The sequence below is a fragment of the Melanotaenia boesemani genome, chromosome 22 (assembly GCF_017639745.1).
Source record: "Melanotaenia boesemani isolate fMelBoe1 chromosome 22, fMelBoe1.pri, whole genome shotgun sequence".
Lineage (NCBI taxonomy): Eukaryota > Metazoa > Chordata > Actinopteri > Atheriniformes > Melanotaeniidae > Melanotaenia > Melanotaenia boesemani.
The window spans coordinates 5,081,803-5,101,156 of record NC_055703.1 but is presented as its reverse complement, the minus strand read 5'-3'; the positions used below and the strand labels follow the sequence as shown (position 1 = coordinate 5,101,156).

The following is a 19,354-nucleotide window of genomic DNA, read 5'->3' as shown; positions in this document are numbered from 1 at the left end:
GGATTTCCTTGTTTAGTTTTAATTACGAATTGACTAAGACTAATTTGACACAAAACAAAATTTATCCTACAAATTTAGATTTAACTAACTGGTAGTTAAACAATTGGACACTAGTTTAGATATGATTGTATTCTAAATGAAAAAGGTTTTACTGGATTATGGGAAGACATAATCTATTCTGAGAGGAACATGAGTTTGACCAGCGGAACGTCCCTTTCTCTCTTACTTTTCCTGGCAAAGAAGGTCTTCTCAGTTAGCATCCAAGACAAATGCAGCTGGTGGTTCTATCCAGAGCAGCTTGTACGCTGGTTGACTTGCCCTGTTTTATACGGGTGTGTGTGTGTGGCACGTTACAGCTGCACCGCGGCCTCCGCTGCTATTCGCAGCCATTTTAGTCAGTAGTTTGTTTTATACTGGATGCGCTGCAGCACGTATCAGAAGCATCCCAGAAGCGTGTTGTCACGGCGCATTGCTAAATTTACGCGCCAAGTCTATTTTTGACAGGTTACTCATCCGGAATGCGTCAGTTCAATAGTTCAGATAGAGGCAGAAAGGAAATCAGACACACGAGCAGTGTAAAAGCTTCCGGTATTTTTCAAAATGAAAGCCCCGGTGCAGATTTCTGCTACTGAACCATGAAAACATTATGTGTTTAACCGGTCAAGGGGTCTCAGTGCTTTTTTTTTTGTTTGTTGTCATCATAGACGACGAGACGTTTATCCTGGAAGTGGAGTATCTTGTGATTCTCCACTTCTCCTGTGATTTTGTGATCTCATGGATTCAAGGTACCAGGTGTACTGCACTTGTGTCCACACCTGAAATGCTCCCAGTATAAAATGTTGCGCCACACAGGTCGGAACAAAACCATGGCACAGCCATAAAGTGTCATACATGCACCCGGTATAAAAGATGGGTAAGTCATGTACAATTTTGGTGTTTGTTGTCTAGCGCTTCTAAACTTTTACTGGCTCTGGGAAGACATAAACTCAAACCGGCTTCCAAAGTTAACCCAAAAACAAGAAAGAGAATAAAAAGTCAAAATGTATCTCTGACTGGAAAAGTTTACACTCATCCCTTGGCTACGGGATTTCCTTGTTTAGGAAATGAGCAAAAATAAAAAAAATAAAAAAAAATCACAAAGACTAAGACAAAAAATGATTAACAAACAAAAGGCGCCAACAAATAAAGACAAAAGCTTGCTTTTCTTTGGTTTGAACTTTGACAATGTCACTTGTTCATGGTTTTCTTTGTTCTCTCCTTGTTCCTACTTCAAGTTTCCTAGTTTAGTTGTTGTTTAGGGTGTATCTCTGTTAGGGTTCCTGTCTGTCTCCCCTGTGTGTGTGTTTTCCTGGATTACCCTAGTGTGTGCGTCTGGCTCCCTCTGTCTGTTTTGTGTGTCATGTCTGTTCCTGGCCAGGAGCGTTACCAAGGCAGCAATTGCCTCACCTGGGCTGATCTCCACACCAGGACCTCATCCACCAATCAAACCACCACAGTACTTAAACATCGGACCTTTCTACATTCCTCGCCGGATCGTCCAATTACCCATCTGGTATATCGTGGCCTCTCTAGTTCTCAGCTTGATTCAGTTCATGTTTTATAACTTCTGTCTTGTGTCTAGACTCCTGGTGCCTTGGATCCTGTCAGTCCTGTCTGCCTTGCCAACCTCCTGGACTGTTCCGATCCACTCTCTCGTCTTCGGCTCCTACAAACTTCACACCCCACAGAGGTCTGAGACAGAGGTCTATTGAATCTATTGAAAGACTTGTATATTTCCTTTTGATAAATGTCACCTTGCACTCCAGGCTTAATCCTGTTTGGAGGACAGCAGACAGAGAAAGGTGATAAAATCCCAAGGTTCGCCGAAGCTGGTCTTACCAGGCAGAGAAGAAAGTCTCTTACTGATAAAAACCTTAAAATTTCTGTTGGGGGTGGGAAGGAAATTTGTTTAAACATAGATTACTTGTCTCTCTGCAGGATCTGGCTAGGAGGAACTCCACTACGGAACGTGGTCTCTTCTTCACCACGACAGACAGATGCAGAGTCTGAATCACTCAGAGTCACATTGGATTTGAAGGTGCTGATTCTTAAACTGACTTACTGCCGGAAATCCGGACCAAGCTCTGACACCAGTCAGAGACCGGACTGCTTGTCCAAAGGAGTCTGGTACTCCATACTTCCATAGTAGCCCCCACAGAGTCCCCAAGGGACATGGTTGAACGCCTTTTCCTAAGTCCACAAAACACATTTAGACTGGTTGGACACTTCGGGCAGACCTCACACACCCCTGGTGCCCTGCCACCACAAAGTCTTTTTCCTAACACACAACTGATCAGATCGCTTCTCTAGCGTCCATGTAAACATCCCAGTTGGAATCTCTGATCAAACTGATTTTAATCAGATAGAAGAAAAATTAATGAATTTAAAAACATAGTTAAGTTGTTTAAAAGAAAGTGGAGCCAACCTGGAGTCACAGGACTGAGTTATACAAACTTGGTTAGACAATAAAGGTTATTGGTTAGGTTTTGAAAATCTGTCAAGTTTGATGATAAAGTACACTGCATCTCATTTAATGCATAATTTACTTTTTAACTTTGCTGTCCTTACACAGGAAACTAGTTACTCAAGTTCATAATGCAGCTCAACAGAATTATTGCAGTTAAAGTCATTATTTCCTTTTACACAAAGTGAACAGAGTGAAGAGCCTCAATAAAAGCATGATTTGGTTAAAGTGGCATCTTTGCTTGTACACACCAGAGGATAATATTCATGTTTGTTTCTCCCCACTCCTTATTGGACATGTTTCGATGATGTAATGAGATGAGGGATGATAAGTATCATAGAGGAAGTGATGTGGAAGCACAATGATTGATGCTTGGTGGATGGTGAGAACTGCTTTTGACTTGTAAAATGAAAATGTTTTTATCTTGAGAAATGCATTATTGTTTGTATAATTACTAAATATCTTAAAACATGTTTTTAATACATTGTGCCCAATTAATATCAGTTTCAATTGAAGTAATTTTAGAAGCAATGGAAGCAGAATCTACTCTTTCTCTTAGTTATAGTATCCATCCTTGTTATGAGATAAATAATGTCTCTAAAACACTGATGAGAACACACTCAACAATATGTGTTTTATTGTACATTTTCCTGGGCTCTCTATCTGTTGTCACAGCATGTGGAAATCTCCTTGTAATAATCTCCATCATCTACTTCAAGCAACTCCACACACCTTCTAACTGCCTTATTTTCTCACTGGCTGTGGTTGACCTGCTTGTGGGAATTGTAGTCTTTCCGTTCAGCATGTCATATCCTCTCAGCTCTTGTCTGTATTACAGAGACTTATTCTGCAAAATACGGGACAGTTTTGATGTTGTACTGAGCAACACCTCCATTTTAAATTTATGTTGTATTTCTGTTGACAGATACTATGCAGTGTGTCAGCCGCTGACATACCGGACTAAGATAAACATCTGTGTTGTTTCAGTCATGATCCTGATGAGCTGGGGTGTTTCTATATTTATTGCTGTTGGCTTTGTTATTACAGAAATAAAAGAGGCAAAATGTCAACAAAACTGCTTCACAAATGTTGTAATTGAAAAGATTTGTGCCCCTGTTTTCTCCTTTTACCTGCCCGTCATCATAATGCTCTATATTTACCTAAGAATATATGCTGTAGCACAGAGACAGGCTCGCAGCATCCACAATGTAACAAATTCTGGAGTTACTGTCAGCAGTGGGGAAAGGAAGGCCACCAGGACTCTGGCTATTGTCATGGGAGTTTTTCTCATCTGTTGGCTGCCGTTTTTTCTTTGCTTTTCGCTGCAGCTAACAGGTCGTGTGACAATACAGGTGTATGAAACACTTAATTGGTTTACTCTGTCTAATTCAATGCTCAACCCATTCATTTATGCTTTCTTTTACAGCCGGTTCAGGTCAGCTTTCAGAATGATCATTTCTGGAAACATTTTTCAAGGAGACTTTTCTAACTCTAAACTTCTTTGACATTTTTCCGGATAAAGAAACTAAACAGTTTGCACACTTAACAGGCTGTAAAAGCTTATATAGAAAATGTAATACAGAGCTTAAAATAAAATAAATATATAAAAATAAAGTTTGCAGCCTTTGGATATAGATTAATTGTTAATAAGGCAATATATTAATCTTACAGTATGGTGAAGTAATGATTAGAAAATTATGAAAATGTTCAATAAAATTGTTTTTACAAAAACAGAAACATTAGTCTCATGTTCTTATTATAGTTACTGACATATAATATGATGCTTGCATATTATGTCAGTAAGTATGTCCTTCAAAAAGTAAAGTATATTGCAAAAAAAACATATGCACCAACTTCAGTGTGTAGGGTTGATCTCATGAAACATATATGTTCAAACCCTTGACAAGGCAGGAATTAGACTGAGTGTCTAAACCGTCTAGTTCTGTTAAAGAAATGTTAATGTTGTTTTTCCTTCAAAATATTTGCACAGGATTTTTTTTCCCCTTTTGTATTACATTACGGCCCTAAATGACAGGTTGTCATTAGCTACATCTTCACATGTTTTTGTGTATACACAGCAAAAAAAATCATTTCAAGCAAGTAAAAAGACTCTTGTTTCAAGGAAACAAGTAATTTCTTTTAGCAAAGGAAAATAAAGTTCATCAAGCATGTTTCTTAATCTACTAAATTTTATTTTTTCCTTAGTGAAATATGCCAGTTAATTTTTTGTGAATGAACTGATGAAGTGAACCAATAAAAATGCATTGCAACAAACCACCATTGGAGGAACAAGATTAATTTAATTAAAATATTGTAAAATATATAAGATAATATTCTGGTAGCAATTGTTTTATAACTGGTACTGCTACAGATGCAGCCTGTGATGTCATCAGCCCAGGTATTACTAGGCTATAAACACAATATCTTAATTCTCCAGCACCTCTTCAACATTTGCCTGAGTCAACATTTGCCTGTGCTATGGAAGACATCCTGCATTGTTCCAGTACCTGTTGGGACCCATTACAGTTTGATAAGCGTAATCGGCTTGGACTTGGAGATGCCATCATCTGTCTGCTCCTCATCTGGACAAATCAGGCAGGATCATCCTCTTTGATTTCTCAAGTACTTTTAACACAATTAAGATTACACTGTTGTTTAGGAAGCTTCAGAAAATTCAGGTGGACACCCCCAAGACCCCTTGGATTTATGACTTCTCAACAAACAGAACACAGTTTGGTAGACTGAAATGTTGAGTGTGAGATGGTAGCAAGCAGCACAGGAGCACCACAAGGGAATGCACTCTCACAATTTCTCTTCACACTGTACAACTCAGACATCCAATACAAACTCTGTCCTGTCATCTGCAGAAATACTCTGATTACTCTGCAGTTGTTCTACTGGTGATGAACCAGAAGCTGAGTACAGGGAACTGGTCAGTCAGTTTTTCAGATGGTGCTGAAACAATCACCTAAACTTGAAAAAAAGATATCCATCCATCCTTCCATTTTCTGCCGCTTATCCGGAGTCGGGTCATGGGGCAGCTGCCTAAGCAGAGAAACCCAGACTGACCTCCCCCCCGGCCACATTCACCAGCTCATCCGGAGGGATCCTGAGACGTTCCCAGGCCAGCAGAGAGATGTAGTCTGTCCAGTGTGTCCTGGGTCTTCCCCGGGGCCTCTTTCCGGTGAGACATGCCCGGAACATCTCACCAGGGAGGTGTCGTGGAGGCATCCTAACCAAATGCCTGAGTCACCTCATTTGGCTCTTCTCGATGCGGAGGAGCAGCGACTCTACTCTGAGACCCTCCCTGATCACCGAGCTTCTTACCCTATCTCTAAGGGAGAGCCCTGCCACCCTGCGGAGAAAACTCATTTCAGCCGCTTGTATTCACGATCTTGTTCTGTTGGTCACTACCCACACCTCGTGACCATAGGTGAGTGTGGGAACGTAGATCAACCGGTAAATGGAGAGCTTTGCCTTTTGGCTCAGCTCCTTCTTCACCACGACAGACCGATACAGCGTCCGCATGACTGCAGACGTGGCACCGATCTGCCTGTTGATCTCCCACTCCATCCTTCCCTCTCTCGTGAACAAGACCCTGAAATACGTGAACTCCTTCACTTGGGCCAGGAGCCTATTGCAGACCCGGAGAGAGCAATCTACCCTTTTCTGGCTGAGGACCATGGACTAGGATTTGGATGTGCTGATTCTCATCCCAGCCACTTCACACTCTGCTGCGAATCGCTCCAGTGAGAGCTGAAGATCATGGCCTGAAGAAGCCAACAGAACCACATCAGCCGCAAAGAGCAGAGACCCAGTCCTGAGGCCACCAAATCGGATCTCCTCAACACCTCGGCTTCACCTAGAAATTCTGTCCATAAAAGTTATGAACAGAGTCGAAGAAAAAGGGCAGCCTTGGCGGAGTCCAACCTGCACTGGAAACGATTCTGATTTACTGCCGGCCGGTCCCTGCAAGACACCGGTCATACAGGGACAGGACAGCTCATACAAGCGGGTCTAGCACTCCATACTCCCAGAGTACCCCACCACTTGCGTCCCTGGGGGACACTGTCGAATGCCTTCTCCAAGTCCACAAAGCACATGTAGATTGGTTGAGCAAACTCCCATGTCCCCTCAAAGACCCTAAAGAGAGTGTAGAGCTGGTCCACCGTTCCATGACCGGGACGAAAACCACCCTGCTCCTCCTCAATCCGAGGTTCGACCTGTTGTAGTTGGAACACACCCTCCGGTCCCCCTTTTTGAAGAGGGGGACCACCACCCCAGTCTGCCAGTCCAGGGGAACTGTTCCCGATGGCCACGTGATGCTGCAGAGGCGTGTCAGCCAAGACAACCCTACAGCATGCAGAGCCTTAAGAAACTCTGGGTGTACCTCATCCAACCCCGGGGCCCTGCCACCGAGGAGCTTTTTAACCACCTCAGTGACCTCAGGCCCAGATATGGGAGAGCCATACCCCAGACTCTGCTTCATCATTGGAAGACATGTTGGTGGGATTGAGAAGGTCTTTGAAGTATTTTTCCACCGCCTCACAACCCACCGCCCAGTCGAGGTCAGCAGGCCCCCATTCCCACTGTACACAGTGTTGACGGAGCACTGCTTTCCCCTCCTGAGCCACCGGATGGTGGACCAGAATCTCCTCGAAGCTGTCCGGAAGTCATTCTCCACAGCCTCTCCAAACTCCTCCCATGCCCAAGTTTTTGCCTTAGTGACCGCCGAAGCTGTGCTCCGCTTAGCCCACCGATACCCATCAGCTGCCTCTGGAGTCCCACAGGCCAAGAAGGCTAGATAGAACTCCTTCTTCAGCTTGACAGCATCCCTTACTGGTGGTGTCCACCAATGAGTTCAGGGGTTACCGCCACGACAGGCACCGACAATCTTATGGCCACAGCTGCGGCTGGCCGCCTCGACAATAGAGGCACGGAACACAGCCCACTCGGACTCAATGTCCTCCGCCTCACCCTGGACATGGTTAAGGCTCTGTCGGAGATGGGAGTTGAAACTCTTTCTGACAGGGGGCTCCACCAGACATTCCCAGCAGACTCTCACAACACACTTGGGTCGGCCAGGCCTGGCCGGCATCCTCCTCTACCATCTGAGTCAACTCACCACCAGGTGGTGATCACTTGACAGCTCCGCCACTCTCTTCACCCGAGTGTCCAGAACGTGCGGCTGCAAGTCCGATGATACGACTACAAAGTCGATCATCAAACTGTGGCCTAGAGTCTCCTGGTGCCAAGTGCACATGTGGGCACTCTTATGCCTGAACAAGGTGTTCGTTATGGGCAATCCATGATGAACAAAGAAGTCCAGCAACAAAACACCACTTCAATTCAGATCAGGGGGGGCTATTCCTCTCAATCATGCCCCTCAAAGTGTCGCTGTCATTGCCCACATGAGCATTGAAGTCCCCCAGCAGAACGAGGGAGTCCCCGGAAGGAGTGCTGTCCAACATCCTGTCCAAGGACTCCAAGGGTGGGTCCTCTGAACTGCTATTTGGTGCATAAGCAAAAACGACAGTCAGGACCAGTCCCCCCACCTGAAGGCGGAGGGAGGCTACCCTTTCGTCCACCGGGGTAAACCCCAACATACAGGCGCCAAGTCGGGGGGGCAATGAGCATGCCCACTCCTGCTAGGTGCCTCTCACCGGGAGCAACTCCAGAGTGGAAGAGGGTCCAGACCCTCTCAAGGACAGTGGTTCCAGAGCCCAAGCGTTGAGGTGAGTATAACTATATCTAGCCGGAACCATGGGCAAAGGTCCGGCCACCAAGCGCTCGCCTCCGTGCCCCACCTCCAGGCCTGGCTCCAGAGGGGGGCCTCGGTTACCCACGTCCGGGCAAGGGAAACCCTGGTCCTTGCTTTGTCATCATCATAGGGGTGATTTGAGCCGCACTTCGTTTGGTCCCTCACCTAGACACCTGTTTTCCATGGGTGACCCTACCAGGGGAATGAAGCCCCCAATAACATAGCCACTAGGATTGTCAGGATGCACAAATTCCTCCACCACGATAAGGTGGCGGCTCAGTGAGGAGGTTAAACTAATCTTTACACAAGGCTACTGTCCACCAAAAGAGTAAACCAGTTTATGTAAGGCTAAGATGTAAGGCTAGATCGTGTAGGGCATGGGAACGTGGGAACGTGGAAAAGTGGAAACGTGGGAACATGGGAACGACACTAGCCCCATGGTGGCTGATGGGAAAAAAAGCTATCGTTGGAGGCCACTCGTGCGAGTGCCGTGATCGACACACAGAAAACTTGGTGCAGCCGGCTGCTATGCACACAAAGGATGGGAAAAAATTGCAGATGGACTTTTATTTTTTTCCTACATGGAAAATAAATCAAGGAATTCTTGTCTCCCAAGTAAGAAGGAGGAGGCAGATGGTGTGGATATTCGTCATGAGAAGCACAGATAGAAATTTTTCTGATAACCCAAGCTGGTTGAAAGTGTGCTGAAGGCATTTTTATGCTGGTAAGTGTGAACATTTTGCTTAGTCAGACGACTAAAGAGAAAATTAACATATGTTCCTCTGCATGTACATCCATAAGCTTCAGCCACAAGAAGAATGGTCTCTTCATTTATAAATGTTAGACTTGATGGATTGAGTACACCTATCATGATGTTACAATTTGTGCTACAAAATATTTCTTTTTTAAATTTTCTCCAATCATGTTATCCAGAACTGGATAACACACTGACACACAAAAAGTGTGTTTGCTATCTGGGACTACATGTTGCCTTAAAGTGGAGAGAATGACACTATCCTGAAGCACTTTTGTTGTTTGCCTTCACCTCAATGTTACTTTGTTCACATAAACTGAGTGTTTCACTCCACATTTCCTCAAAAGAGTCTTGACTACAGTACTGGACCAGTGTCTCTTTAAGAGATTCAGTAAGGTCAACAACTTTAGAATAGTCCACTGTTTCCTCAGGGATTAATAAAGTATTCTGATTCTGAAGACTCTTGCATTTTGCTGCTGTTTGCTTACAAGAATGGCAGTTATGGGATGAAAAGTCAAAGTTTTGTAGACAGAATAAGTCAGAGCACACTATCAAGACATATTTTAATATATATTTTTGTGGGGGTAGAGTTGAAGCTGCAGGTGGAGTTAGATGCTGAAAATCATGAAAATGCAAAAGCAATATGTGTGCCTAACACAAGTTAATAGATGTGTCACTTTACCACGAGTAATGATTTCAGAAACTTTAAAAATTAATGCATTATTCTTATACATTTTGTAATAGTCTCCTCACATGATTCAAATAAGTTAATAATTACAAATTATCTGTATTAGTTTGAGAAAAACTAAATAGAATGTTTTTGTCAAAATGAACACTGGTGAACCACCACATATTCATCTTTCATCTCCAGTTTCGCCACTTCTTATTGGACATGATTCTGATGATGTAATGAGATGAGGGATGATGAGTTTCGATACTCAGTCATGTGGTGGAACAGTGACCTGATAGTCTGAGGGTGGTGAGAATCTCTTTGACTTCATAATTGTAAAATGTTATTGACTTTGGAAATGCATTATTGTTTGTATTATGCAATCATTACTAACAAATGGATGCTTTCATTACATTTACTCAAGCAAATATTAATCTCATTTTAAGTTATACAAGCAATGGAAGCAGAATCTACTCTTTCTGTTAGTTATAGTATCCATCCTTGTTATGAAATAAATAATGTCTCTAAAACACTGATGAGAACACACTCAACAATATGTGTTTTATTATACATTTTCCTGGGCTCTTTATCTGTTGTCACAGCATGTGGAAATATTCTTGTAATAATCTCCATCATCTACTTCAAGCAACTCCACACACCTTCTAACTACCTTATTTTCTCACTGGCTGTGGTTGACCTGCTTGTGGGAATTGTAGTCTTTCCGTTCAGCATGTCATATCCTCTCAGCTCTTGTCTGTATTACAGAGAGTTATTATGCAAAATACGGGACAGTTTTGATGTTGTACTGAGCACAACTTCCATTTTTACTTTATGTTGTATTTCTGTTGACAGATACTATGCAGTGTGTCAGCCGCTGACATACAGGACTAAGATAAGCTTTCAAGTTGTTTCAGTCATGATCCTGATGAGCTGGGGTGTTTCTATTTTTATTGCTGTTGGCTTTGTTATTACAGAGTTAAATCAGAAAAAATGTGAACAAAACTGTTATTTAGATGATGTGCTTGAAACGATTTTAGCACCTGTTTTTTCTTTTTATCTGCCCATCATCATAATGCTGTACATCTATCTGAGGATTTATCTTGTTGCACAGAGACAGGCTCGCAGCATCCAGATCACAACAAAGTCTGGAGTTACTGTCAGCAATGGGGAAAGGAAGGCCACCAGGACTCTGGCTATTGTCATGGGAGTTTTTCTCATCTGTTGGCTGCCGTTTTTTCTTTGATTTTCGCTGCAGCTAACAGGTCGTGTGACAATGCAGGTGTTTGAAACACTTAACTGGTTTGCTCTGTCTAATTCAATGCTCAACCCATTCATTTATGCTTTCTTTTACAGCCGGTTCAGGTCAGCTTTCAGAATGATCATTTCTGGAAACATTTTTCGAAGAGGCTTTTCTAACGCTAAACTTCTTTGATAGTTTATGATCATGAAAACATTAATGCATCTGTACTCAGAACAGGTTGTAAGGCTTTTTTGAAAAATGTGTCATTTGGCTTTGTAGATATATAATTACTGATTTAAAATAACATATACATGATGCAGTATGGTGACTGAAATATTTATAAATAATAAGATAAAGTTAAATAAGACTGAGTTTAGAAAAAAACATGCTTCCTTTACAAGTAGTTTTAGTGATATGCAAACCAACAGATCTTTTTTGGGATCTGGTACCAAAATTCAGTCTGGTTTCAATGATACTTTGTATGAAACTTAATGTTTTGGAAAATCAACCTTTAAAATATCTGACGTGAAGGGGAAAGGAAAATATATGGGAAATGGGCTGTAATAATGTAGCACTTTTCCCAGTCATGTTGAACACTCAAAACGCTTTACAGGACATTTTACATTCACACACATATTTATACCTCAATAAGCACATCGGGAGGCAATGTTGGGTTCAGTGTCTTGCCCAAGTACACTTTAACATGTAGTCAGCCTTCCCTGACTCTATCGGGGCATGGTGAATGGATATGGGGTGATCTCAGGGACACATATTTTGCTTCAAGCTGAACTCATGCTGTTATTTATTGTAGCATTTACTTATTTCATAATTAAATAATTACTGAACATTTGAACATAGCGGGATGCCCTATTGTTAAAATTGTGAGAAATTCATCTGATAAATTGTAAAAGAGAAGAGGTTCAGACCTTTGCTTCTTATTGGAAAACTGTGTGATGTAATGTGTGAGTATTGTTTATTAGTTGTTTATAATAATTAACTTTCATATATCAAATTAACTTAGATCTGAAAGGAAGCTAAAACTGCAGATATGTCAGGAGTTTGTCAGACATGATTATGTTGCTCCTCTTATTCAAGGCACAAACAATGCTACACTGTGATGAATTTAGGTCAAGAGTCAATTTATTTTCATCTCAATCTCTGATTTGGACCCACATGGTCAGTTGTATAATGTTGTAAATTAAATGAACCACATTTCTGTCAAAAGCAGTGTACAACAGATAGCCTGAAAATAAATATTGTTTCTATGTTGAATTTAGAGGTTGAATGCATGATTTTATTCTTAATATGAAAGAGATAAGGTTATTCCTCCACTGGGATTCATTCCAAAAGTTTTATATGCTGTAGATTTTAAAAGGTTCATATTAAATCAGATATCTTAATAACCCTTTTGAAGCATTAATGTGTATATTAATTTATTTCTCTAGCCAACTTAGAAAAAAGTTTAAAGTTCGCTTTAAATGAGAATGAAACAATATATAAATAAATTCAGTTCAACTGATAAAAAAAACAAGTTAAAACAAAGAGACCTTGTTACTAAGCTTAAAGTCTAATTAAAAGCAGACAACAAAAGTGAGTTTGTCTTTCATTGTAGACAAGCAGTGTGCCCTAGAAGTTTTCTCTAATCCTCATGTTAAGTGATTTTTAAAACTGAGATGACTTCTGTGCTACCATTGATATGGATGGAAATGTCTCTTTCAAAGTCACCACGCAAATGACGATGAACTGAAATTTGCACATGATTTATTAAGTTGTTGTGATCAATACAGCAAGAAATCAACCAAAGAAATATAGCAACAGTCAAGCAGAACTTTATGGTAACCAGCAAAAATAGGCTGAAAGGAGATCATTTAAAAAGCAGAGCAGAATTCAGGCAGAAAAGGGATGTGTTAAGCTTAGGACCCCTTGGAGATAGGAGAAGGATTTACAAGCTTTATTGAAGAAGGCATGACAGGAGGATGGTGTTACTACTTGTAGACATGGAGCAGTAAACAGATCTTTCTGGAGCCAAGGACCAGGGAAGAGAAAAAGGACAAGTCCAAGCATCTGTAAATAAGGTTCGACAGGGAATGAGTGTGGTGCTGGGGTATATGTAGCTGGGTGAGGAGATTCGATACAGGTGTGGATGATTAATATGCTGGTGATGACTGGCTGGAAACAGTGTAGACGATTAGTAATCCATGGCAGAACCTAGTACGAGTGTAACAGAATGCAGGAGATAGATCTCTGTTGGCCGGCCGAAAGGTCAAGATGAAAACGGACTGGCCTTTGGGGTTCAGCCAGAATGCCGCAACGGCAAGATCTTGATCTCGGGTGGACAGCCAAAATGCCGCAGAGACAGGAGTCTAATTTTCTGGAGGGCGGCCAGGAGGCTGCACAGACCAGAGCTGGATATCTGGGGAGTGGCTGGGAGGCCGCACAGACAGGAGCTGGATCTTTGGAGGGCAGTTGGGAGGCCGTGCTGGCAGGAGATGGAGCCCTGAAGAGAGGCCAGGAGGCTGCGCAAACAAGAACTGGATGTTCGTAGGGTGGCTGAGAGGCTGCGCATACAGGAACTAGATCTCTGAAGAGTAGCCGGGAGGCCACACAGACAGGTGTAGGATCTCTGGGGGACTCAGTAGCATCCAAATTATGACGAGCCCTGGCATCAGTGGCAGAGGAGGAGCGACCCCCTCAGCATTAGGAATCACAGGCGGTGGAGGAGGACCGACCTCTTCAGGAGACCAAAGGCTGCCCGGGTACTGGCATGAAATGCTGCAGAGCTGGGCAGGACCTGGGCACCGGCATGGGACACTGCACCACTGTGGGATGCTGCAGAGCTGGAGGCCACACTGGAGGCATTGGCCATGGAGAGGGAAGCAACACTGAAGATGTGGGCCGTGGAGCTGATTGACGGATTTCAGTCATAGCCTTCCAGACTGCCACCTCTAACCGTTAATCGGTTGCCCCGAGAAAGTCAGGGTACTCAAACCTCTCAGTCCACAGATTCACCAAACTGATGGCGGTTGCTACACGCACAAAGAGTGGATAAGGCCCCACAGAACTATCCAGATAGGATTTCTTAGCCAGGTGTAGACACTCCAAAGTGTTGCCAGTCTTTCAGGTCCTTATGTGTTGGGTGCATTCTGTATTAGGGTTGGACCTTGTGTTACTCTTAGGACCATTTGGAGATAGGAGAAGGATTAACAAGCTTTATTGAAGAAAGCATGACAGGAGGATGGTCTTACTACTGGTAGACATGGAGGAGTAGACAGATCTTCCTGGAGCCACGAAGCAGGGAAGGGAATGAGCAGAAGTCCAAGAATCTTTAAACTAGGTCCGACAGGGAATGAGTGTGGTGCTGGGGTATATGGAGCCGGGTGAGGAGATTGGATACAGGTGTGGATGATTAGTATGCTGATGATGACTGGCTGGAAATAGTGTAGATGATTAGTGATCCATCGCAGAACCTGTTGTGGGTGTAACAAGAAGATCATGAGACAACAAATAAAGGATTGTTTGCAAATGGTTACCATTAAGCCAATAAGGTTGAAAAGATGAGAAAAGTTTGACTAACTTTTGTAAAGTTCATTACGAATTAACTAACTAATTTGACACAAAACAAAATTTATCCTACAAATTTAGATTAAACCAATTAGTAGTTAAAGAATTGGACACTAGTTTAGATATGATTGTATTCTAAATGAAAAAGGTTTTACTGGATTATGGGACGACATCAGCTATTCTGGGAGAGGAACATGAGTGTGACGAGCGGAACGTCCCTTTCTCTCTTCCTTTTACTGGCAAAGAAGGGCTTCAAATGCAGCTGGTAATTCTATCCGGAGCACCTTGTATGCTGGTTGACTTACCCTGTTTTATACGGGTGTGTGCGTGGCACGTTACAGCTGCACCGCGGCCTCCGCTGCTATTCGCAGCCATTTTAGTCAGTAGTTTGTTTTATACTGGATGCGCTGAAGCATGTTGTCACGGAGCATTGCTAAATTTACGCGCCAAGCCTGTTTTTGACAGTTCACTCACCCAGAATGCGTCAGTTCCATAGTTCAGATAGGGGCAGACAGGAAATCAGACATGAGAGCAGTGTAAAAGCTTCCGGTATTTTTCAAAATGAAAGCACCGGCGCAGATTTGCACTGCTGAACCATGAAAACATAATGTGTTTAACCGGTCAAGGGGTCAAAGTGCTTTTTTTTGTTTGTTGTCGTCATCATAGACGACGAGACGTTTATCCTGGAAGTGGAGTATCTTGTGATTCTCCACCTCTCCTGTGATTTTGTGATCTCATGAATTCAAGGTACCAGGGGTACCTTGAATCCAGGTGTACCAGGTGTACCTTATGGGCGCTCCACACCTGAAATGCTCCCGGTATAAAATGTCGCGCCACACAGGTCGGAACAAAACCAAGGCACAGCCATAATGTGTCATACATGCGGTATAAAAGATGGGTAAGTCACGTACAATTCTGGTGTTTGTTGTCGGGCGCTTCTAAACTTTTACTGGCTCTGGGAAGACATAAACTTGAACGGGCTTCCAAAGTTAACCCAAAAACAAGAAAGAGAATAAAAAGTCAAAATGTATCTCTGACTGGAAAAGTTTACACTCATCCCTTGGCTACAGGATTTCCTTGTTTAGGAAATGAGCAAAAATAAAAAAAAATCACAAAGACTAAGACAAAAAATGATTAACATGATTAACAAACACAAGGCGCCAACGGATAAAGACAAAAACATGGTTTTCTTTGGTTTGAACTTTTACAATCTTACTTCATCATGGTTTTCTTTGTTCTCTCCTTGTTCTTACTTCAAGTTTCTTAGTTTAGTTGTGTTTAGAGCGTATTTTGCCACAGAGGATTATAAGATGTCGCCCCTAAGTCTGATTTCAAACTTTTCTCATTCTTTCAACTTTTAAGAATATAATATACCACACATGTACTGGATTAACAGTTCTTGACTTAAGCTGTAAAAGAACATGGTTAACAGCAAACAGTGAAAGCTAAAGATCAATTCATTATAAAGTTTTTTAATGCTTATGTACATGTAGAAGTGTTCTGTCATCGAGGGACCTGAAAAGAACCACAAACTTAAACCAAAATACTTTACTCCATGGTTAGGATATTTCGTGATGACTGAAAAATGTACAATTATTTCTGCTGCAAGTGTGAAGTATTTTTATAAAACCAAAGCATCTGGAGGACTTATCCACTTGAAGGCACTCTGACTCCATGTCAGAATTTACTCTCTTTGCAACTCTGTCATAAATCGTGAATTAAACTCCTATTTTTATTTTCGAAGGAATAGAAAAAAACTTAACAAGCTGTTAAGGGTAAATCAACACATTAAACAGTTTTAGGGACACAAAACCCAGTTTTTGAGAGAAATAAGGTTTTCTCTGAACTATCATGGTAATAAAACCAATCTATTGTTTGTCTGGGGTGTTGTTTTCCCGACCCGAGGGTCAAAAAGATGATGTTAAAATCAGTGATTTACAGTGCATCTCATTTAATGCATAATTTACTTTTTAACTTTGCTGTCCTTACACAGGAAACTAGTTACTCAAGTTCATAATGCAGCTTAATAGAATTACTGCAGTTAAAGTCACTATTTCCTTTTACACAAAGTGAACAGAGTGACCAGCCTCAATAAAACCATGGTTTGGTTTAAGTGACATCTTTGCTTGTACACACCAGAGGATAATAAAATGTATTAATGTTTGTTTCTCCCCACTCCTTATTGGACATGTTTTGATGATGTAATGAGATGGGGGATGATAAGTATCATAGAGGAAGTGATGTGGAAGCACAATGACCGATGCTTGGTGGATGGTGAGAACTGGTTTTGACTTGTAAAATGAAAATGTTTTTATCTTGAGAAATGCATTATTGTTTGTATAATTACTAAATATCTTAAAACATGTTTTTAATACATTAAACCCAATTAATATCAGTTTCAATTGAAGTAATTTTAGAAGCAATGGAAGCAGCATCCACTCCTTCTCTTAGTTATAGTATCCATCCTTGTTATGAAATAAATAATGTCTCTAAAACACTGATGAGAACACACTCAACAATATGTGTTTTATTGTACATTTTCCTGGGCTCTTTATCTGTTGTCACAGCATGTGGAAATCTCCTTGTAATAATCTCCATCATCTACTTCAAGCAACTCCACACACCTTCTAACTGCCTTATTTTCTCACTGGCTGTGGTTGACCTGCTTGTGGGAATTGTAGTCTTTCCGTTCAGCATGTCATATCCTCTCAGCTCTTGTCTGTATTACAGAGAGTTATTCTGCAAAATACGGGACAGTTTTGATGTTGTACTGAGCAACACCTCCATTTTAAATTTATGTTGTATTTCTGTTGACAGATACTATGCAGTGTGTCAGCCGCTGACATACAGGACTAAGATAAACATCTGTGTTGTTTCAGTCATGATCCTGATGAGCTGGGGTGTTTCTATATTTATTGCCATTGTCTTTGTTATTACAGAAGTACAACAAAAAAAATGTGAACCAAACTGTTATTTAGATGATGTGCTTGAAAAAACGTGTTTACCTATTATGGCATTTTACCTGCCTGTCATCATAATGTTATATTTCTACCTAAGAATATATTCTGTAGCACAGAGACAGGCTCGCAGCATCCAGAACATAATGAATTCTGGAGTCACTGTCAGCAATGGGGAAAAGAAGGCCACTAGGACTCTGGCTATTGTCATGGGAGTTTTTCTCATCTGTTGGCTGCCGTTTTTTCTTTGCTTTTCGCTGCAGCTAACAGGTCGTGTGACAATACAGGTGTATGAAACACTTAATTGGTTTACTCTGTCTAATTCAATGCTCAACCCATTCATTTATGCTTTCTTTTACAGCCGGTTCAGGTCAGCTTTCAGAATGATCATTTCTGGAAACATTTTTCAAGGAGACTTTTCTAACTCTAAACTTCTTTGACATTTTTCCGGATAAAGAAACTAAACAGTTTGCACACTTAACAGGCTGTAAAGCTTATATAGAAAATGTAATACAGAGCTTAATAAATAAAGTTTGCAGTCTTTGAATATGGATTCATTGTTAATAAGTTAATATATTAATGTTACAGTATGGTGAAGTAAAGATAATTATGAAAATGTTCAATAAAGTTGTGTTACTGAGAACAGAAGCGTCAGTCTCATGTTCTTATTATACTTACTGACATATAATATGATGTTTCCATATTACATGTAGGTAATGTCCTTCAAACAGTGAAGCATATTGCAACAAAAAAAAAAAAAAAAAAAAAAAAAAACATGTGCACCAACTTCAGTACAGTAAGTAGGGTTGTTCTGAAGAAACATATATTTTGAAACCCTTTGAAACCAGGGCAATAATTATACTTCTAAGACCGAGGGTCTAAACTGTCTAGTTCTGTTAAGGATGATCCCGGGATTTTTTTCCCCTTCTGTATTACATTGGGGCCCTAAATGACAGGTTGTCATTAGCTATATCGTCACATGTTTTTGTATATACACAACAGAAAAATCATTTCAAGCAAGTGAAACGACCCTTGTTTCAAGGAAACAAGTAATTTATTTTAGCAAAGGAAAATAAATTTCGTCAAGCATGTTTTATATTAGAAAATTAATCTTAATCTTCTACAAAATTTTAATTTTTTCTTAGTAAAATATGTCAGGTAATTTTTTGTGAATATGAACTGATGAAGGAAACTAGTAAAAATGCTTTGCTGTGTCTGTGCTATGGAAGACATCCTGCATTGTTCCAGTACCTGCTGGGACCCAGAACAGTTTGTTTTTTGTAATCGTCTTGGACTTGAAGATGCCATCATCTGTCTGCTTCTCATCTGGACAAATCAGGCAGCACTTTGAGGATCATGCTCTTTGATTTCTCAAGTGCTTTAAACAATTAAGCTTACACTGTTGTTTGAGAAGCTTTGGAAAATTCAGGTGGACACCCCCAAGACCCCCTTGGATTTATGACTACTCAACAAGCAGAACACAGTTTGTTAGAATGAAATGTTGAATGTGAGATGGTGGCAAGCAGCACAGGAGCACCACAAGGGAATGTACTCTCACAATTTGTCTTCACACTGTACAACTCAGACTTCTAATACAACTCTGTCCTGTCATCTGCAGAAATACTCTGATTACGCTGCAGTTGTTGTACTAGTGATGGACCAAGCTGAGTACAGGGAACTGGTCAGTCAGTTTGTCAGATGGTGCTGAAACAATCACCTAAACTTGAAAAAAAGATATCCATCCATCCATTTTCTGCCGCTTATCCAGAGTTGGGTTGCGGGGGCAGCTGCCTAAGCAGGGAAACCCAGACTTCCCTCTACCCGGCCACATTCACCAGCTCATCCGGAGGGATCCCGAGGCGTTCCCAGGCCAACCGAGAGATGTAGTCTGTCCAGTGTGTCCTGGGT

The 19,354-nt window shown here is 41.4% G+C and overlaps 3 protein-coding genes across 3 annotated transcripts; all 3 read left to right on the top strand.

Moving 5' to 3' along the window:
- Positions 1-3,111: 3,111 nt before the first annotated feature.
- Positions 3,112-4,008, top strand: LOC121634209 (trace amine-associated receptor 1-like). Its single transcript, XM_041976722.1, has one exon. The coding sequence runs from the start codon at positions 3,112-3,114 to the stop codon at positions 4,006-4,008; it is 897 nt and encodes a 298-aa protein (XP_041832656.1).
- A 6,215-nt stretch (positions 4,009-10,223) lies between these two features.
- On the top strand, positions 10,224-10,931 carry LOC121634208 (trace amine-associated receptor 1-like). Its single transcript, XM_041976721.1, has one exon. It carries the CDS (start codon positions 10,224-10,226, stop codon positions 10,929-10,931), a length of 708 nt encoding a protein of 235 aa, XP_041832655.1.
- Positions 10,932-16,989: 6,058 nt separating this feature from the next.
- LOC121634206 (trace amine-associated receptor 1-like) lies at positions 16,990-17,886 on the top strand. Its single transcript, XM_041976718.1, has one exon. It carries the CDS (start codon positions 16,990-16,992, stop codon positions 17,884-17,886), a length of 897 nt encoding a protein of 298 aa, XP_041832652.1.
- Positions 17,887-19,354: the final 1,468 nt, after the last annotated feature.